The following is a 22,813-nucleotide window of genomic DNA, read 5'->3' as shown; positions in this document are numbered from 1 at the left end:
TATATATTATAAATGTATGTCTGTAATTTATTTATGTAGACTTGTAAAGTTACTTATGGGTATGCCACGTCCCCAAGATACTAATTCCAGTTGTGTGGGTCTGCTGCAGGCAGAAGAAAACTTTTAGTCTTCTCTCCCCCAGTGATTACACTGCAATACCATAACTTTGCACATATTTGTCACATCTACATATAGGATGTGTCATCTATGGACCTGTTTTTTAGTCCAGCAAATAGATGCTGACATTGATGTCATGAACACAGATGGTTCTGTCCTTCTGAGTGGAAAAGGAAGACGAAGACATTGTCGGGGGGAGAACTGTGGTAATAAATATGTAAAAGCATTGCACTTCCACATACTTAGCATGCATGAATTTAAACATGCAAAATACATCTGATGCTATGTTAGCAGTAATGGTTTATGCTTCACAATACTAAGCCTCCTAAATATGAACAGCAAAAGTTTGAAATCATGACTATCAATATTAATGCAGACAGAGAAGTTAGGGAAGTTTTGAGGTCTTGCTATAGTCTGCTGCATTCCCATGAGCGCTATTAGACTGAATCTTCACACTTGGCTAATGTGCTGCTGACCCTAAAGATATAACGTTACCACAATATATGGCCGTGATTACAGCACATTCATGCCATAAAAGTGTCAATATCTGCTCAACAATGTATGATTCAGGATGCTCTAAAGAAGACATTACCGTTGCAAGTAATCTCACCAATTGCTACATTATGGGAAGAGAAGTAGCAATAGCAGCATATTACAGACAAGGAGCTGCATGTAGCCAAGGACAGTGAAGAATAAGTTACTGACAGAAACATTAAGGTACATCCCTTGATGACATGGTAATCACTAGCTAGAAGCTAGAACATTTTAAATTTGTTCCAAAAAAATGGAATAAAAAAAACAAAAAAAAAAACATAAGAATGAAGCACAGGGCAATATATAAAGTTAAATTAAATTAAAGTCCATCAGGTTCAGCTTCTTCTAATCTGGTTAATGAAGAAAAAAACGAAACCACCATAACTAGTAAAGTACTTCCAATCCATCCCATGGAAACAGCCAGCTCGCACTCCGGTTAGCACAGAAAACTGGACTAGAAACTCTACCAACTGTGTTTCTAACATCAGACATATTTGTACATGTTAAAGCAGACATTTGTTTGTTTGCTCTTAATTCACACATGGTAAATATTGTGTAGGTGGGGCTTCAAGGAAATGTAGTCTTTTCAATGTTTAACATGTAATACTAACATGCAAAAGACATCAGTTTGATGTAAATAATCTTAATGCGTGTTAATGTTTAAAACCCTTGTTCTCACATGTATTATATTTAAAAACCTAGTTTCAATGTATATTTAGCAATTATATATTTACATCGGTGTAGATATACAGTATTTGCTCATTACATATGCAGGCTCTTTCCCCTACTTTGCAGTAATACACAATAGCTGTGCTTCGCTGCTCTTTCTCACCTCGCAAGTGTGAACCTCCTGACTTATGGAAAACAATGCACTCCGTATGTGGCAGTTATTTTTTCAGATACCAACAGATGGTAAATGGAAATGTTTATATACACATATACATACATACTTACATTGGTCCAGCTTGGCACAATGTATAAATATATTATCCCTGGCAGGGCGTACAAATAACTGTAGGTGGGCAGTGGGAATGGACCGAGGACTGGAGTGCCACATGGCCCTTACAGACAGGAGCAGTAGCAGTGATGCGCTTCCTCAACGCTGAATGGCGGGAAATAGAGCACAAAGTCGAGGATGTCAGCGCTCAGTGCCTCAGCATTAATCCCTTCTGCAGTAAATCCAATGGAGAATTCAAAGGCGCATCAGCGTTCTACATAATGAGGTAGCTCTGCAGCTTAACATTTACTTAGTACAGTAACGTTGCAGGCTAGCCCTGAGCGTCTGGTTCAGCAGGGTCCGGGTACGGCACTCTGAAATCAAGGTAAAGATTGCCGCCATCTACAGACCAGCTCAAGTTGTGGTTTAGTAGGAATCTTGATTGAATGAAAAAAAAAATGGCAATAAAAGCAGAGCTGAAGAAAAGATGTCCGTCCTCCTAGGTCACTAGAAAAAACTGAGGCATTCTGGGAAGAGAAAGGGTTCTGTTGGTGGGTTAAAAACGCATTCAGGTACCATAACTATTAACAGAAATGTATCTTATTTGTGTATCACTCGGCTGTAGATCCTCAAAACATCTCTGAATTCATGCTGACACTGTCCTCTTTCTTGGCTACTTTTGTTCCCCATGGCCCCTGTTTGTGTTGTAAAGTAGTCACTGCTACAATCTCATGTTTAGTTTACTCATTTATACTGAAATTGTAGACTATCATGGGAGTGAGCTTGGAGCGGTGGCTACTTTACAACACAGAAAGGGGCCATGGGGAGCAAAAGTAGCCTCCCTCCAGAAGGAAGGACAGTTTCAGGACAAATTCAGAGATGATTTGAGGATCTACAGCTGAGAGATACACAAAGAAGATACATTTTTGTTAACTGCTACGGTTAGGTATGCACCAAAATGGAATTTTGAAACTAAAAAGTTTGTCAGGCCTGAAACCAAAAATTACATTTCTTTCCCAGCCTTTTTAAAATAAATTTTTACTGCTGGGGGCTCTAGGAAAAGATCAGGGAGTCTAAACAGACCCCTGATATTTCCCTTTTAAAATAGAAAAATAGATTGAGGACACAGAGTCCTCAATCTCTTTTTCTGTAGCCCCTGTTATAAATGACAAGCAAGCCTCTATACTGGGTGTTCCTGTTCATTCATAAATTGTGGCTATAGTGTAAGTTACTATGTCCACAATCATGAATGCACAGGAAGTGATGTAGATCACTTCCCATTCATAACTAACACTATGTTCAGCTATTAACAAACATTCAGCGATCAGCTGATCGTTGAATGTTTCTACTCAGCACTCTCCATCCTGAATTCGCTGTCACAGGAAGCCGAGCAGGACGGTGCAGGAAGAGAGCGCCGCCTCCTGTGACATTAAAGAGCTCCTCCAATCACTGTTCTCCATTCTGATACAGGAGGCCGAGCTGGGAGGTGTGGGAGGAGAGCTCAGCTTCCTTTAAGGATCGTAGCGCTCTCCATCCTGCCACTATGCGTTTCAGCTTACTAGCAACTACACAGAACATAAACCTCAGCCTGGATTGTACTTTACTATATGTACACCAGCAAAACACATACAAAATATTTAAACGAGACCTAAAAACAAATCTTTAACCTGAACCCAAAATAACGAACCCATTCCCTTCCTTAACTGACTGCTCTGTGATAGCTAGTGAAGCAGTTTAGGATTGAGCATCTGGTCACTGAATGAGAATTCTGCCTTGCTCTGGGTCACTGGGAGTGCGTAAATGGGTTTACATATTTTGCCTACCATGGTAACCTGAACGGAACACTAATAAAGAGGACATGAGGGCCTTGCAAATATGGATGGCTGCCTATGTGTCAGTTGCCCCCATGCTGGAAGGTATTATATCTCTGGATGGCCTTAGTTTCGGCATCTGCAACATGTGCTGAAATAGAATATACAAGCTTGTTCAGAGTAATGTGAATAATCAGTGGATTTTGACATAGCACTGGGGAGTCTACGGGCATTAAAATAAAAATACTGTGTATTAGGAGTATTGCCTAGGAAGTAAACTATACACTGCTCAGTTGTCTCCAGCAAAATACCAGAATGTGTATTACAGACTTAAGCTGTACAATCAGAATGGTTCCCACAGGCCAGCAGATGCAATGAGCTTTGCCAGCAATCAGTAGGTTTAATTTTCTGTGCTTCTAAATGACATCATCCTCTCACATGCCGGAGGCTAAAACTGCCCCAGTACAAAAGCAATATGATGAACTCACATCCGGGGGGATCCTGGCGCTGTCTTTCACACTGTTTCCTTCCACAGTAAGGTGATAAACCTGCCCATCTGTGTCTGTGAACACAAAGTGCTCCCGCGCAGAGATATTCTGGCTCAGCTCCGACTTGCATTCCGCCTCCTGTAACAGACTAATGCAGCAGGTAAATGCAGTGAGCTGCTGGCAGCAGGTACTGAGCAATTCTCTTTACCACTTTCTTCTCTAATGGCCTCATTAGTGCACCATTAATACACAGCCAGTGGCTATAAAGTGAGGAACTGAAATTGCAGCAAACCACCAACTCTTATGATCAGTTCTTCGGGTTAATACATGCATTAGAAAGGGACCCGTCTCCCTTCACTAACATGAAAAGTAATTGGAGGCGGAGAAAAGCATCAACTCAGCAGAATAAAATAGCTGAGTTGATGAGGCAGACAGGCAAAGTATAACTTTACAACCAATCATTTCCCTTCAGCCAGCAACTACGGATGGCCAGGCACAGATTTTAACAATTTGCTATAAAGGTCTTCAATAAGGGGTAAGCAACCTTGGCACTCCAGCTGTGGCAAAACTCATCATGCCTCTGCGAGTTATGCCTGTAGTGGTCAGAGTCTTCCAATGCCTCATAGGGCTTGTAGTTCCACAACAGCTGGAATGCCAAGGATGCGTGCCCCTGTGCTACATCTACCGCTGAGAAATTATATTCCAGTTATAAAAGTAATAATGATGGGCAATGACACAGATCATTAAAACACCATTGATCATATTAGCAGTACTTTTCATTGACATAGGCATACAATGGGGGTATTAATTTCCACAAACAATAGGGATGCACCGATACTAGTATCAGTGCCGATACAGAGTATTTGGGCGAGTATTTGTACCCGCCCAACTGCTCCATTACTTATCTGATACTGGAAACACCGGAAAAGTCAGCTCCATGGCCAATCAGGAAGCCGGACGGTGTGTAATGACTCACCGCCAAGCTTCCTGTTGGTCAGGAAGCTGGCCAATCAGGAACCGGAAGGGGAGTCATCCCCCGCCCCCCCCCCTCACCATAAAGCTGGTTCCATGCTTCCTCGTCACTTGGCGATGAGGGCACATGGAGCCAGCTTTTCGGCTAATCAGGAAGTCGGGCAGTGAGTCGTTACACACCAGAAAAAAATATCAGTGATCGATCCCGAAAAAACGGTATTGGTGCATTCCTAATAAACAATATTAAACATAACAGAGTTTTATCAGTTCATAGCACCTAGAAACATAAACTACATGACTATGTGACATTACATCATAACACAGTTACATTTTCATAAACAATGACTTAGATCTCCCCTTGCCCGGTAGTAAAATAATCACGGTTTTTCTTCTGTCAGGCAAGACAAGCAGAGATTATACTTACTGACTAGGTAAAGTGAGAGACTTCAACTTAATTATGCCTAAGAGCAGTGCAACGTAGAAAGTACTATCAAAACAGTTCTCAGCTTGATCATTCAAATAAAGCTCAGATTTATCAGTTAACCGATTTCAAATACACTATAACTTCAAATTAGAAATAAGGTTTCATTGCGGTAAAATTCATTTGCTGCTAAAAATAAAATAAAAACTGTACTCTCTTGATTTAGTTATTGACCTAAGATGGAAGTTACAAGAGCCATATAATAGTTCTGTAGAATGACTGAAGCATAAATATGCCAGACTGCACCAACTGAGAATGCATGCTTATGTCCCGGTCATACACCCTCTGCACCAGCCTCAACCCGGTGGAATGATAATCATCTAGCCTAGATGACCTATTCTCCCACCAAGAGCAATCTTGAGAGTGACCCACAGACTTACAAATTTTCCTGGCCATTTCCAGCCATATCAGTAGAGCTGCAACAGTTAATCGATTTAGTCGATTAAAATCGACGATTGAAAACGTTGGCAATGTTTTCGATCGTCGATTCGTCGGCTATCGATTGATTTGCCTGTTCGGGGCTCCACATGCAGCCACACACTCACACTCGGGTTCCGATTAACCGATTAATCGAACTTAATAATCGGCCAACTAATCGATTATGAAAATAATCGTTAGCTGCAGCCCTACATATCAGGTGACATTTTTAGGTCAGGGCACATCTCTACACACTTCACATAGGGATGTTGGAGCAGAATTGACATGGGCTCTTCAATGAACATCTAACACATCATCTTTCAAACCAGGTTGACACTATCACATTGCAGTAATGCATGTTACACGAGTTGTTGCACTGTAGTGCCACTTATTTTTATTGTCACCCCAACACATGATAGCAATTCACCTACACTACAGTATGTTGTGTTCCCAAAAAAATGGGACAGATGTGGTTTTAACCTAGCTTTAACCTTCAAACTGAATGAGGTGCCATAATGTAGTATACAATAACAGACCGTATGTAAACCAGGCCAAAAGCAAAGCTTTGCCGAAGCTACCAGTGAAAAAATATATGTCCTCAGTCTGATTACATAAATTTCACTGCTAAACGTTGGCCTGGGATTGGTTGCTATCTGTAGTTACACTTAAAAGTGCGGAGAGCTATGTAATCAAAAAAAGATGCTCTCCTTTTTTTTGGAGAATGTAAATTCAAAAATGATTTCTGAACTTGGTATACAACCCTTTCCTGCATTATGTATTTATAATAAAATCACAGTGATGAGAAGGCTTTTATTTTTCAGTTTCATGCACTTGAGATTGGTTTTGTTTCCCTGATTTCACAACTGTTCAGCACAGTATGAAGGGAGAGTTATGAATTATTACTATGCCTCTAAAGAAGTGCCAGATGTTTCACCTGATGACTGAAGACTCGACGCTGTTTGGATCGCTGTCTGAGGACCCTGTCTGACGTGCCATTGCCTCGCGAGCTGCCACCTGCTTCTTGCGGAGGCTCTTCAGATTATGAGATGGGGACCATTCCTGGGGGACAGAAAGGAGGAGGCAGAGTTACTACATTTCTAATGTCTGAACAGCCCAGACATTCTGGGTTACTGGTATAACACAATGTCCTTTACCACAGTGCCACAGAGACCAGAGTAAAATCTCTGTGCAGTCATGCAGCAACAGAACACGGCATGACATTTTACATATAATGGAAAATTCCACTGCAGAAAAGAACTGGTGTTGTTACTCGTTGTTTAGATTGATGATGATGGACAATATAAAAGTCCATCTAAAAAGGCATTAAACCGCTTGTTTCTAGGGCGGCAGGCGGGGCGGGTTCGGTCAGCGTCCCATAGTGAAGATTTCCATTAAGTGGAGAGGACTTTCTCCAAAATGAAGAAAAATCCTCTTAGAGACAGTTGTCACCAGAACAGGTCTTCTCTATTCCTGCTCCTGTAACAACCACAACATTTTGTACTTCCCATCGCTCTATGTCCCTGTAGAAACAAATTCAAGAAGTCCTCAGCAGGGAGTTTGCTTTAGAGGTACTTTTAGGACCATGTCACACATCACCAGCAGCAGAATCATGGAGGAAATGCTTCCACTCACCCTAAACAGAAATAGAAGAGTGACATTTCACTAGGTTTTATGTCTGGAGTTGGGCTTTAACCATTGCAACGATCAGCTTTAAACTGCCCAGACAACATAAACAGGGGGAAGGACCCCGGAGACGCATATGAGGGATATTCGGGGTGGGGAATTTCTGTTCTACATGCTCCAGTAGAGTAACTGGGTGCAGGTTTAAAAGTATTACAGTGGTACCTCAGGTCACGAACTTAATTCGTTCCACAATTCTGGTCGCGAACCGAATCAATCAGACTACGATCTCGACTAGAGGAAGCCACAACCATGTGTCAGAGCAGGGAAGATGGCTGCGGTTGTGTTCGTCACAGCAGCAGAGCAGAAGCAAAATTTTGCCGAACTTCCTGTCCGCAAACCGATTTTTTTGCGAACAGAAGCGTTCGTGAACCGAGGTACCACTGTATTTACTTCCTGTCAGAGGGAGAACTTTGAGCTCTGTGAGAAGTAATAAATAAATGTGTTACCCTTAGTATGCATGTGATTAGCATGAAAAAATATATCTGATAATAGGCCCCCTTTAAGTATGAACACTGATAAAAATGTAGTGATAACCTCGTACATGTCACAGTGGTCTGCTTAGACATCACGTGATAGACAGAAAACAACAGGAGGATGGATGCAGTTAGATTCCAGGTTTTTGGAATGATGTAGTCAATGAACAGAAGCACATCAGGAAGACAAAACATCAGATTACACACAGCCAAACTTTCGGCATGCACCACGTTGTCTTTACTGGTTCTTTGAAGCATCACACAAAATGGTACAATGGCCAAAACATATGTGAACAACTGTTTGGACTGAGTCGTAGACACTTTCTGGGAAAGCTTAAGCAGTACAAAAAACACAGTTATACTCATAACTAGTTCAGTATCTTAAGTATTAGAATGTGTCCATCAGACATACCAAAGCGGTTACTGTAGGGAAGATCTTTGACATTTCACGCAGAAGTGTACAAGTCCTGATATCCCATAATTCCATAGGCTTGTCCTTAAACACCAGAACAAGATATTGCCTGCAATACACATGGACAGGTGTCACATAATGACAAAGAAGTATAGTTCTCCTCTTCCTCTGCTTAAGTGGGAATATTAGTAATGCAATAATATGAAAGAACATTAGCCAAGTAGGTAAACCAGACATCTGTTGTCCTCTAATGCTGCCAAGAAGAGCAAGACATTACTGCATCCAGGTAGACTTAACTTACTTTAAATGAGACACTTTGATCATTTCCATGGGCTGTTCATCATTGCCTCGCTCACCTCTAAATGCCATACTTCTGCCTAAAAGGAAGCAAAATGACATAATCCAGAGACCCATTGTACTGAAAACTGTACGAAGCCTGCAAAGCACTTTGCATTAACTAAGCATAAATACCACATCACATTTATTCTTATAGTCCTTTGTTAACACATGAAACTATACACCAGGTTTTCCTTTATGAAGGGCAAAGATCCCACAGTATGTATTATCATCAAACACTCCGATAGCAATCTGCACAAATAATCCACAATATCACAGACAGCAGAAGAAATGGTTCCAAGCAGCACTTCCAGAGACCACGAGGTTTACTTTCAAATGGCAGGACACATCAACAACATTAGCCCTAAAAGGCCATTAGGATGGTACTGTTTGTTTTGTAAAGTCTCCCCTGCAGCGTCTGTACCTGGTGATCCGGCCAGCAGAACACTTAGGGGTGTACTGTATTTATAAGAATTATGCAGAGCCAGCGTACTTAAGCAGTCCCATATTGATAACAAATTCACCCTGGCTGACACCAATGCAATGTAGTGTGGTTACACGAATACTCTACGCCTTTAGGGGACACCCTGAAATCCTATGAGGTAGTATCCCTTCACAATCCTCTTATACCTATTCTGGGTAACCCTTTGTCTCTGCCGGGCAATGTAAATCCACTCGCTTTTCTTTGCTGCAAGACACTGGTTGGCAAAACATGTTTTTTTTACTGATACAGGCATTCCAAATTTTTAAGGATAAGTATAGACTCCAACCTGGAGATATTTACCAGTTTCTACAAACATTGATAGGATCTACTAGACCTATCCTCCTTACAACTTGGGGAGCGGGGGCAAAAACGAAGATTATTAGTCGATTTTCTTTCCAAATCGAAGCAAATAGTAAAAAAATACAGCATTCTGGTCACTAGATGGAGCCGAGGAGAACAATACATACTTTTTTTCTTATGCTCCTCAGCTTCATCTAGTGGCTATAATGAGATATTTTCCCGATATTGTATTCAACCTTGAAAGAAAATATACTAATATTTGTTTTTAACCTTCATTCACACAGAATAAAAGTACATGTAGTTTCACAGGATGAATTGCTCTAACTTTTTTTTTTTTTTAATAAAATACCTCTAAATGTCCCATTTTCTTTAATAAGTGACAAAGCTTTTTGCTCTGCGGAATTGTTACATCCACCCACATTGGTCGGGATATGTAGTATGAGCAGCAGCTTGCACATATGAGAAATGATCCACAAGCCCTTCACTTTGTAGTTGCAACCCACTTAGAAACATTTACCTGAATTATTACCTGGAGTAGATAAAGGCATTCACAAAATGAACAGGGCAGTTTACCTTGACCATGGTTAGTAAACATTTGCAATAAATAAAAGGCAGAGTTTAGATGGACTTAAGGAATCGTGGAATAATGTACCATTACAGGTTTAGGTGTTTAATAATAATTCTGCCTAGTGTTGGTAAAGTAGAGAGCGACACATCCAACTGCCAATTCACAGCAGATGGGGAGTGTTGACAGATGGAGTGACTAAAGATGATGAGGGCTGCAGTACTGCCATTAAAAGGACCTGGCCTAATGAACTGTAAGCAAAGTCCGAGTGTACTATGCAATAAGTCGTGCTGCAGCTACTGTCAATGAGAGTCTGGAGGGCTCCAGAAACACACAACAATCTGTCAGTTCTGGAATTCACATACAAGAATATTTGATAGCAGCCTAAAGCTGATGCATGCTATATTACAAACATGTAAAAGAAGCTGCAGCAAAATTCAAATACTAAACAGTAACGAGCGAAATAAATGTCACAATACAGCAAAATAAGAAACCCTTGTATTCCCTGCTAATAAGCATTTAACCGAGGTATACAGGAGCAGTTACTCAAATGTAAAAAGCTGGGGACAGTGGAATCTAGTTTTACATTCTCAGAATTGTGCATTATAAATCTAGCAGTCTCATATCACCTCTGTTCAATAATTCACATTGTGAAAGCCGAGTCTACTGCCAAGCACGGTGTGAAACTAGATTACTTCAAATGTGGAGAACAAGCCAAGACTTGATTAGGTGTGCAGTTACAGGGCCCTGAAAGCCCAGTGTCTGTATCAGTAACCAAGTCACCCTTCCAGAGCCACCTTCTGAAAAAAGCAGATGATGTTATGTGTGTGACATCGCTGGCATACATGCTGTTCATTGTATATGAGACATGGGGGGGGGGCATTTATCAAAACTGGAGCAAACAGAATCTGGAGCAGTTGCCCATGGCAACCAATCAGCATCTCTCTTTAGTTTGCTCAGATAGATATAAGCTGATTGGCTGCAGTGCAAATCTGCTCAAGATTTTGATCAATCACCCCCTTTGTATTTAAACAAATTCTGGAATAACATAAAAAAAAAAAAAAATACAGCCTGTGTTGAAGAAATACTAGTCTATATAAAATTATCTACACGGGCTAATTTTTAATTGCTTACTGCCATGGGTTTAAAGCCTAAATAACCTATCTGTATTTCTTGGGAGCAGTGTTCAGGTGGGGCGCATCTGAAGGTTCAAAACCTGGCCACCGCAGTGTGTGCGAGTGCAACAGTCCAACTCTACAATGCGCTGCTATCACAGGGTAAGATAACCCATGCTGCAGCACTTAGCAAGAAAAAAAAAAAGGCTAAACGAGAATCGCATTTGACACAGTAGACTGAAATCTGAAAAGTCTGAACTCCGATCCTGAAAGCTTTGTTCCATTTCAGTGACTTAAGAATGAGAGAGATTGTATTTAAGCCTGCGACTTTGAAAAGTCAGTGACACCCATATATCCATGCTCCAGAGTTCCCCCTAACAAGCACAGAGAACTCTCCATCATTCCCAGGCTCACCTGTAAGCAGATCTACCAACTGTAGCTCATTTCTCACTAAGCCCACATTGTTTGGGGTTGAGGTGGCGAAAGACAAGAAGTTTGTAAGGCTGGTCCATTCAATGCCCCTGAAATGACAGAAAGGTAGCACTATATATGACTGTGTAGTTGTAAAGTAAAGACCACTCAAAATACTGCATCGTTTATTGACACTTCACCTACAATATTATTACCAAAAAGCCATTTTCAAGTAAATCAAAGTTTGTACTCCTTGCGTGACAGTATATTTAAAGAAGAACTCCAGGATTTAGAAAAGTTGACCCTGGCACTGGGGCTACCCCCACACTGCAAGGGTTAACTACTCGTTTTGGTCTACGAGCTAAAATAAAGACGGAATACTCACCCGACCCTCGGTCCTTCGGCAGTGACCGCTCATCTCTCTTCCCTCAGCTCCGACTGTGGTATGTCTCTCATCGTCTTTACGTCTAAGAGGATGTATTAGACATGATTACGTCATGGGTCCTTAGACTACTGGAGGTCCTTAGACCTGGCTGCTAGTGACTGGTCTAGCAGTCAGGCGGGATTTAGTATTTCTTCTTTATTTTCGCTCCCTAGACAAAATGCAGTTAACCCTTGCAGTGCCTTAACTTTCAAAATCCGGTTCTGTTTTAACTATGATAGTGCAAAGAGCAACAGTGTTCAGGAACACAATTTCAGCCAGAATAGTAAATAGTTTAGCAGACTAGAGAGTGTTGATTGGTACATTGTTGGCTTTGTTACACCAATGATTTTCTATTGGTGTCAGATCTCCTCATACTGCAGTTATAAGGATGCTTCAGTAAAAACTTTTTTATATGTTGCTAAATGCAGGAAAATGAAACCGCAATGTTTCCTCCTAACTCTCAGGGGCTTCAGTGTATCCCTACACTTATATTCTAGGTCGGCACATCTGACAAAGCCAATATAAGCAATCTCACACTCCCTGCTATATTTTTAATGTATTTTACATTATGAAGAATGCAGGAGAAGACATGGTGATACTTAAAGTTGGATGTAAACAACAACTTCAAGGAACGAAGGCAGTCCCATCTTGCCAATGGAGCCCTGAAGGTATATAAGAAATTATGCATTTTGATTACTGTGTGTTTTAAATGTAATATTCTGCACACTGGCTCCTTCTTACAGCTGACTAGTGCCCGTGCTTAGCAGTCACCATTTTTCCAGTAATATCACTGGTTCCCCCAGAAGGGTCAAGCATGCCCTGCAGCCCATCTTTAGATGGAGTAACTTGCATTACCACAGCAACCATCTGACTGATCAGTGAAGGTTATAGCATCTATTAAAGATAAACATTTTATGCTTTTGAGCATTCACTACGCTACAGTGCTAAGTTGGCAACTAGGAAAAAGAGGTTTCTAGGTCAAATGTGGTGTTCAGCTACACATAGTGGCACAGGAAAAGCTGGACAGAGGGCCTGTGTCAAGGATAGCGGCCACAGAGATTCCCATATATTTCCAGCTGCTAAGCCAGGAATGGGGCAGAGGACTATTTGCAGGGATGCTGTGGTGCTGAAAGCAAACGTAGATGAAAAGCAGAAATACACAATAATGCTTTTGATTCAGCTCTACTTTTTAATAAACTGGCCCTCTTCTGCTAGATTCTCTACGGATACAGTCTCACACTGTGCTGAATGAGCTTACAGAAATTATTTGATGGCTACTACCACTGAAGGCATTTAATCATTTAAGGTTTAAAGTGATAAGCCGGCCATGCACTGTAAGATTTCCTTCGGGCTGACCAAAGAAAATATTCCAGATTTTTCCATCAACACTTACGAGTGTTGTTTGAGGAATCTCCCGCTGTCTTCCCTGCATTGTGAGTACCCCATCAGAGTAGACAGCTCATTGGCTGCCCGCTGTGTTCATTAGAAGATTTTCTGACTGGCACCTTTGATCAGCTGATCGAGGGATGCAGACTCAAAAGGGTGCCAACAGCAGCACCCACTGTGTGAATTTCGGCCAGTTCATCAAGACCCGGCTGAAATTCACATAGTGTATGGCCAGCTACCCTCCATTTTGAAGAAAACAATGTACATTGCAAGGATGTTAAACCTTGTTGCAGATTCCTACCTTTTTTTGATGTGAAGAAATTGCTGTTTGTTTCACCATGTCCTTTCCAGCCTAATTCCTGAAAGGGTCTGGTTCATTATAACCATCTGGGGCACTCTCATTGTTCTAATGAGGAAAACTGCAGTGTCTGCATCCCTTTAGAAGTAGTTAACCTTTAGTGAGAATCTCACCAAAAATGAACTTTCTATTGCAGGGGAAGCCTAAAAGTGTACTTGTATCTCAGTGTGGATGTCTAAGAAAATCAGTTTGGGAATCGCACAAGCATGGAATTAAATTTCTGGGAGAATTCTATACTCCAAAAAAGGTGTACAGAAAGGTCATTTTTAATAGCATTACATTTCAAAATAGCTTGTGTAGCAATCATACAGGGTTATTCACAAAAGGGTGAAGAGTTTGGAGCTGGCAGGAGAAGTGAACAATCTAGGACAACATAGCTGAACTGGAAAGTGAGCTGAGTTGGAGAATTGTTCTAAATCAGCTATGTTGTCCTAGATTGTTCACTTCTCCTGCCTTCTCCAAACTCTTCACCCATTTGTGAATAACCCCCTTATATGCTATATTAAAGTGGACTTTTCCTTTAAAAGAAGCTTGTCAGGACAGAAATATGAAGATGCCATCTTAGCTTTACTACTTGGCAAGTTACTGACCTGGAACAAGCATACAGATCAGGAATCCTGACACTTTCCTCGTTGCATACTTATTCCTGGTCACTGACTCACCTAGCAGTAAAGCCAAGAAGATGAGAGCCCTGGACCTCGCGACATCCAAAATAAGTCAGCAGTCTTTATCACAAAAAAACACTTCTCATCTAAGCATCAGTCACAGGGAGGACCTGGCCATTGTCTATGTGAACAGGAAAAAAAGAAACAAAGCAGCTCAGTGGGAACACAAAGTATGGCTTAGAGACATTCATGCTTTGCACAGAAGCCTGTGTGAAAAATGCTATGGGTAATGGGTGCAATGGACAGACAATATGTTCCTGTAACAGATGTTCCATATGGGCTGTGTGCGTGTTACAATAGCATTTCCAATATCCTCAGAACACCTGTAAAGTCTCAGGGAAGAAATTACTTTGATCAATATATCTATTTCATTTTCTGCAACCTGTTTTTGTACCCCCTGCCATTACAAGAGCCATTGTGACTTTCGTGGATACAGGAAAACTTTGTCGCTCTCTTCATTACTCACCTGACTTCGCAGGAATGTATATTTAACTCTTTGTGCAGCAACCCACTGGTCAGATTATACACAAAAACAGAGCCATTGCTGGTGCCTGTAAATAAAAGATATTCTGTATCAATGCCGAGAACCAAGGGAGGTAAGCAAATCTCCTAGGCTTTGACCCTGCACCACATAATACCATTTATAAAACCCATCATTACCTGCAGTAGATCATCTTTTTCTCAATTAACAACAGCCGTGAATTTCTGTTCTGTAATCTACCACCTACTGGACATTTTGTCTCATTAATTTATCTTAATATTTAAACTCGCAAGTCTGGTCTACTGGCAAAATAAACATCCAATTAGAATAAAAATGTAAAACCTGCCCAAAACCGAGCCTTAGTGTACTAAATGGCTTCATTAATTGCTGCCCAATGTCCTCATATATTAGTCTCCGAGGGAGAAACAGCGCAGCCAAGTCAAAAATTATGAATCTTGGCATTTAAAAGGGATCCCTGTAGACAGGAAACTCTGCCAAATATTACAGAATATGGTGGTATTGCCTGTGTTAAAGGACCTGTGAAGGCAGAGAGGACGTTCAAATAAAGTTCAGCTATGACTATATTTTAGGAGCTTATCTCAAATGGAAATGTTTGAGATTAAATGTTGCATTGGAGAAGATCTTTCTTTCTTACACCTAGCTGAATTCCTCCTCAGTAATCCTGTGAGAAATCTCTCACCTGCTGCTGAGAAGCCTAATGTAGACAAAAATGGGAGATAAAGCAGCACATAACAGTTAATACAGCAAATCTTTATGCGCTGGAAGGAAAACAGTTCCTCTTTCTCGTAGCAATCAGAATGTCCTTTTTATGGTTCCACTGCAATGCTGGAGAATGAAAGGAGATTCGGATATACTCTTCCTTCACATCAACAGGGAATCCAATATCGCCTTTAGCACCTGAATTCAGGTGCTAATGCAGCCTAAGAAGTGTCTGCGTTAAATTCTAAAAACATGCTGCGCCATTTTTCAGACCTCTGCCGACTCCTGCACCAAATTCAAGTAGTTCTTATTTGCACCATATCTCATTCTGGTCGCTGTGCTTGCAACAAATTCAATAAATAAACTCAGACTGTTCAGTAATAAGAAAAGTGATGCAAAGTAAGACCAAGTACTTTTTGGTTTAACTAGCCTGTTCCATGTTCATACTGTATATGTCTGTCGCAGTATGCGACACATACCTCTGGTGCAACATTTCTTGAAAATGAAGATCCAACTGAAATTTGTTGGATACATATGCAACGCTCGGACAGAGATGCGACACATCTATGTACTTTATCAGTGTGCATATATCTGTCCCAAAGTTTGTCTCGTAAACCAGTGCCAGTCTCATAGGTTTGCGCCAAATTTATTAATGATGTGCAGCCTTGTACATGAATGATAAAACTGGGCTTGATGCAAACCCAGGTCGCCTGAGATCACCAAAGCCCACTCAAAACGCCGGAGAATGCCCCAACTGCCACTGATTGGGCCAGAAGCAGTCACAGTTTTGAGCGGACTTGGGCAAAATCAGGCCAACTAGGTCCGTACCAAGCAAAAGGACATCTCCAAGTCCCATCCATAAGAATGTGGGAGTTTAGGCCCGTCACAGCTTATGGTAACATATACATGTCTAACTTGTATCTTGATATTTTTTATTTCATGGTTTTCATATACTTTTGCATGCACAAATACAGTGCATGCAAAACTCACAAAAAAAAACAAAAAGTTAAAAAAAACAACTAATGTTTGAATGAAAATATGTGAAACCTTTGGCTTGGACTGCTTACAGGTGTTAAAAAAGTCCAACTACACACATGCTATATCAGCCCTCCCTGAGAGAGGCAGTCCACCTACAGACTCCCCACACACTAAAGAATTTGACAATCATTGGTATTTTGGCTCCTCAGCAGTGCATAACCTTAAACTGTGTGCTTCAGCAACGTCTTACTGCCTTTCCACAGCAAACCACACAGTACTGAAGTTGTCTTGCACAAATTAATAGTGGCCTAGGGACACTAGTGCACTCTTGCTAGATCTGGATAAATAGAATTGGGGTATCACAACCCAAAAAATAGATTACATAATGAACAGTAATAGCTGTTAATTTACAGACATTTTTGTAATATAGATAGTTGTTCATGTTCTAGAAGTTTACAAGTTCTCTACATATTAGAAGAACAAAAATCAAAGAATACAGATATATGCTGGACACCACAGGGAACAGAATGCAGGTAGCAAGGAAAGCAATAATCGATTCTTCTGTCCTTTATAGGGGCAGCAGTTTGCAGCTCTCTGCATTTTGCTGCTCCTCAATTCTTACTGACACACACTTGTCCTGTCTCACTCGCCACCTACAGGTTTTCTCCAATCCCAACTCACACATTCCATCTTCAGTTCAGTGTTGATGGGCTTATGAATCTTATCATGCCTCGCTTCCTTTGCTTACCAATCAAGAAGCAGTTGTTCCTTTCTGTCCTGGATCACCTTACATGGAGCTCCCTAATCAGATTATGTGCATGCTTTATGTAAACCCACTCTGTAAGCTCAGTATTTTTTGTTATCTCGTTAGGTGGGTGCAATGCAAATGCTGTGGCAACTCCAGGGGCTACAACACATTGTTGAGTCAAACCTTGATAGTGTGCATAAGGAAAAAACTGCCGCATGAAAGAAGCTCCCACCCCCAAATCCCATCCTCTCTGCAGTAGCTTCCCAAAAAAGAAAGGAGGATCTGCTTATTGGTTACATGGCCCACACCAAATACTTGGCCTAAACTAATACACTTGATGTCCTATTTTTACGTAATGTAATAATGTTAATGAAATGACCAGTAGAATTTCTTCTATGTAATGAGTGCACTTACCTACAGCAAGAAGGGGCTTGTACTGTGTAATATTCTTGGTAGTGAGGGGAGGACACATTCTCACCACAAACGGGGGCTGGGGAAGTCCAGACAGAAGCCCTGTCAGCAAGAACTTAAGGTGAACTTCTTGAAGTAGACTCCCAGATGGAGCAGAATCACCAGACAGCATGCTCTGACCAGCTGCAAAGTAAGCAGACAGTTTAATATCCTAAAACACACCCCTCCATGTATACTCCACTTCATTCAAGATTCATTCAAGACTGAGTGAAAAGAACCCAACAAGAGAAGCACAAAGAGGGGAATTTATCAAAACTGGAGCAGACAAAATCTGGAGCAGCTGTGCACTGCAATCAATCAGCTTCTCTGTTTCATTTCAACAAATTGAAGACAGAAGCTGATTGGTTACCATGGGCAAATGCTCCAGATTCGTTCTGCTCCAGTTTGATAAATTCCCCCCAAAGTGTTTCCCAATGCAACATGTTTAACTACCATCCATTAACCTTGCTGCTGTAGACTACCCCACAGTACATAATTCAATTTAATCTGGTTACAGTTCAAAGTTTACTTAAAAGCATAACATCACCAAAAACCCCTCCAAATCAATCCCAGGGGTTCTACTTGCATCCCCTGCAGATGAGTCCTTTTAATTACTACTCATGCGCAATGTGAGTTTCCTGGGTCACCTGAAGATGATAAAATACTATGATGAGTTTGCAAAAAATGAACATTCTTTGAGTTTTCTGCTTTCAAGGAAACCTTGTACAGGGCATGTATGGAAGCTGCAATTACTGTTTGCATCTCTTTAAAAAAAAAAAAAAAAACCCCACCCCCTAATTGCATGGCTGTCAAGCCAAGTCAGTGACCCAGATCAAGTATGAAGGATAAAGAGTTCTGATTTCACTCTGCTTTCCTGATCTGCACGCTTGCTCTAAGTCAGTGATGCCGTAATAAAGCAACTAGATCAGCTTGATTACTAGGCAAAAAGCATTTGAAGGAGGTCAGCAATTGCAGTTTTACATCTTTAATGACGGCTGAGAACAGCAACAGAATAGTTTGGGTACAGGCAAAAATTCTAGAGTAAAAAAAAAGTAAGTGCTGCAAAAGGGGCCCAAACCAAGTACTGAGTACATCTGCATGCTTGTACTTTTCAGAGGTCCGATATTGTTCTATGTACAATCCTTGTTTTATTGATTGCATGTAATAATCTACTTTTTTGAGGTTGTGGATTTGGGGTTCTTGGGGTTTTCATGAGCTGTAAGCCATAATCATCACAATTATGACAAATCACGGCTTGAACTATCTTGCTTTGCATGTAATGAGTCCATCTCATATATTAGTTTCACCTTTTAAGCTGCATTAGTGAAATAAATGAACTTTGCACGATATTCTAATTATTCGAGTTTCACCTGTATAAGGATATATCTAATGACTACTGTATATACTCGAGTATAAGCCGAGTTTTTCAGCCCATTTTTTTTGCTGAAAAGTGCCCCCCTCGGCTTATACTCGAGTCAGCGTCGTCCAGTCGGGTCAATACTTTTTCCCAGTTTTTTGTGGTAAAATTAGGTACCTCGGCTTATATTCGGCACGGCAGATTCGCTTACCGATCACACTGTCCAAAGAGAGATCAGGATATTTTTTTTGTAGAGGTCCCACTGGTCTCCCACAGAATGATGAAGGTGAATATAAAGCACAAGCATTGGAACTGTGGATATTTCAAAAATAATGGTATATAAAAGTATATCTACCGCCAAAACCTATGTTTATAGTTTTGGATAAAATAGGGAGAATAAAATGGAATCCATGTTAAGTTGTTATTGATGTGTATATGCCAGCTAGAGAGATTAATGCTCTACTTGCCCTCCTTACCATCTTGTCTTGAATTGTATTGTTAATAATAATAATAATAATAATAATAATAATAATAATAATAATAATATTTGTTTTGATGACCATTGTCCCTGAGACAGAAAGTGGTAAGAAATGTTACAGTTATCACAGAACAGAAGATGAGAGTAAATCTTTGGGAGAGGAGAATCCCTTATTTTGGAGAGATTATCTGCCACTTTCTGCTGCATCTAAGGGACAGGAAGTGAAGGGAAGTTAACCCAGTAAGACAGACAGCAAAAAACACACTGACAGTTTTAACCCTTCCCTACTCTATCCAGAAAAAAATGTTTTAGACTATACTTACACTTAAAGCTTTATGTCAAGGCATAAAAAAAAAATTTAGTACATCTCTGGAACACATGTACATCTCCCCATGTTTTATCTATTTTAACATGCTGCAAGTACATAAATAATTGTACTGAATATATAATGACCTCCGACTTTCCAATCTGATATGACAACACAGCTCTGGTGTCAGCTGTGCCTACTTCATATTTCAGACAAATTCAATAAAAAATTAAAAATCAGTTCTATGTTCACAGACGAAAAAAACAAACACCTTTCAAAAGAAAAGAACACCATACCTACTGTGAAACATGGGGGAGGTTCAATTACATTTTGGGGCTGCTTTGCTGCATCTGGAATGGGGTGCCTTGACTTTGTGCACGACACCATGAAATCCCAAGCCTATCAAAGAATTCTGGTGCAAAACATACTATCCAGTGTCAGAAAGCTCATGGGCCCTCCAACAAAATAATGACCCAAAACGCTCAACTAAAAGCACCCAAGAATGGCTAAGAACAAAACATTGGACTTTTCTGAAATGGCCTTCCGTGAGCCCCCATCTAAATCCTATTGAACATCTATGGAAATAGCAGTAACATGTAGTCTGGAGAGGGTACCAGAAAACAGTAGGTCCCCCTGCACTTCTTACAGCGCTTCCGGTCCAAGTGAAAATAGTGGTGCTCGCAGTGACAATCACGGATGGCACAGTGTACAACAGTCAATGAACGATAGAAATCACCAGCACTCCGTAAACGAAATTTGACGTTTAGTCAATTTATTTGGACTAAACGTCACATATCGCATAATCCAACCTTTCGGGACCACGCAGGGTCCCTTCATCAGGGCAGAGATGTGACATTTAGTCCAAATAAATTTACTTTTTAAAAAAATTTAATTTACGGAGTGCTGGTGATTTCTATCGTTCATGGAGAGGGTACCATTCAACCCTGAGAAAGGTAAAGCAAGAAGAGTGGCCAAGCTACCTGGTCCAGTAGTCCCATTGAGAGTTATTTCAGAGAGAATTGGGGGGCTGAGGGGTAGAAGGGTACCAGCAAATTTGCCCATATAGATATTTTTAGTGCAGCATTTAAAAATACCCCAGTTCTTTGCCAGACATGATATCATGGCATGAGGACCCATATCCTCCATAGTTCGAGACAGAGCTCCTAGGACTTCTGGTATTGCTTGATTTTGCGAGTGCCAATACCGACTGGTATAGGGAATAGATGGAGCCCTGGAATTTGTCATTTCAGCAGGACAGCAGTAATCTAGTTTACTCGGTTTACTTTACCTGTGTGAATTCCCTTTCAATTGATTAATTAGAGAACAGTGCTCAGTTAAAGCATGTGCCATCCGCTGATCAAAGGCTACAACTACTGCCAGTGCATGCTGGGACTAATAGATCCTGGACTGCTGCAGGCCCAAACCCTGATGTACAGACAACCTATAAACTGTCACAGAAAAGGAGCAAGCTGAGAAAAATATCCCATTTGCCCACAACGTCAGGCTTTTTCAAGCACATTATTAGCAGAGATAATAATATCTTTTCGTCATCCCATACCCCACTGCAGAACATATGGTAATTGTAAGGGAGATACAGGAGGATAATAACAAAGATTGCTGCAGGGAATCCTTCTGCGTCTTATCGAAATGGCAGCATTCCGTGAAACGACACGTAATGACTTGATTATGCCTACAAGCTGAAGTTTAATAAACCAGAATAAACACTGCGCAGATGAACTTCATACACCAAAAGAGAATGTTAACTATCATGGGAAAGAGGCCAAGATGAGAGATACATAATGCTTATTTAACAGTCAAACCTCAGAAACAGGTACCAATAACACTGGTATATTTTAAATTCAATCCAAGTGAAGTTCTTCTGTAGCCTTTCTATGGCCAAGGTTTATAGTAATTAAACATATCTAATAAGTCGGCTTCAAAAGAGAATGCCAGTTAGGGCACAACAGTTTAACTACAAAATAGTTAATACGGGACTTATGGCTAGAATAGATATAACTTTTTTATAGCTTGGCAACAGGCAAAGCACGCTGGAAGGTGTATGGACACTCTCAGGATTCACAAAACAAAAATGATAAAACATTGTTTTGGACTGTCAAATAATATAAATTAAGAACAACCTGGCATTCCGAATCTTTTTCCCTTGCACACTAGACTTTAGCTCCCATATCATGACCCGTCCATCGCTAATGATCAGAGCAACCGTATTCTCGTTTATTGGGCTGCATGCAATGGTATACGGACGCACGGTCTTGGTTACTCGGATAGCGTCACACTGGGATTTCAGGTCGTAAGTCATTTCTGGCACTGGATCAGCCTCTGTGGAGAAAAATAGCACAATTACTTCACTTGAATTGCAATTCCTATGGGAGAGCTCACATCATTTGAAACAGTTTTACTCTGGATCCATGGTGAGAATGATAAATACCTCTATTTAAATTACCCACAGGGACTAATTTGTAAAGCTCAAAAGCAGCAGCTTGCACACTCTTTGTTATCTTGCTTATTGTAGTTCACACAAAATATTTATGCATCCATTGTCTTAATTTATGATGATAATGTCCTAGAAAGAAAAACAGCATGTCCAAAGATCTTGCAGTAAAACTTAAACTCCACCTTGTTTTTCATCTGACCAATGTATTCATTTGATATAAATAGGTAGTTATAACTGATCTAGCATTTGCGTTTACTAGAACTTTTCACAGTTTCTTAGTAGTCTTGGGTTGGCAGACTATGGTATAGCGTTCACACCACAACAATCCTGACCGAAGAGATAATGCGTTTGATTGCGATGGATATCTTACACAATGCAAAGACACAATGCACATGAATTAACTTAATCCTGATGTGGGTTCAATCACATGTGCATGCCCAACAAAGGCATTTTTTATAAAAATCCATACTTTC

At 40.6% G+C, this 22,813-nt stretch overlaps 1 protein-coding gene across 1 annotated transcript in view; it reads right to left on the bottom strand.

Annotated features, from left to right (window-relative positions):
• WDR11 (WD repeat domain 11) overlaps positions 1-22,813 on the bottom strand; it is a 75,985-nt gene that overhangs the window by 29,563 nt on the left and 23,609 nt on the right. Inside the window, exons 8-16 of the mRNA XM_018566644.1 lie at positions 22,027-22,225; positions 19,315-19,415; positions 17,711-17,890; positions 14,836-14,920; positions 11,540-11,646; positions 8,627-8,702; positions 8,326-8,434; positions 6,692-6,816; positions 3,888-4,035 (exon numbers count right to left, since the gene is read on the bottom strand). Coding sequence (XP_018422146.1) covers positions 3,888-4,035; positions 6,692-6,816; positions 8,326-8,434; positions 8,627-8,702; positions 11,540-11,646; positions 14,836-14,920; positions 17,711-17,890; positions 19,315-19,415; positions 22,027-22,225 — 1,130 coding nt within the window. The remainder of the gene's footprint in view (positions 1-3,887; positions 4,036-6,691; positions 6,817-8,325; positions 8,435-8,626; positions 8,703-11,539; positions 11,647-14,835; positions 14,921-17,710; positions 17,891-19,314; positions 19,416-22,026; positions 22,226-22,813) is intronic.

Source organism: Nanorana parkeri, unplaced genomic scaffold (assembly GCF_000935625.1).
Source record: "Nanorana parkeri isolate BGI_ZX_2015 unplaced genomic scaffold, ASM93562v1 scaffold965, whole genome shotgun sequence".
Taxonomy (NCBI): Eukaryota; Metazoa; Chordata; class Amphibia; order Anura; family Dicroglossidae; genus Nanorana; species Nanorana parkeri.
This window is presented reverse-complemented; position numbering and strand designations above follow the sequence as displayed.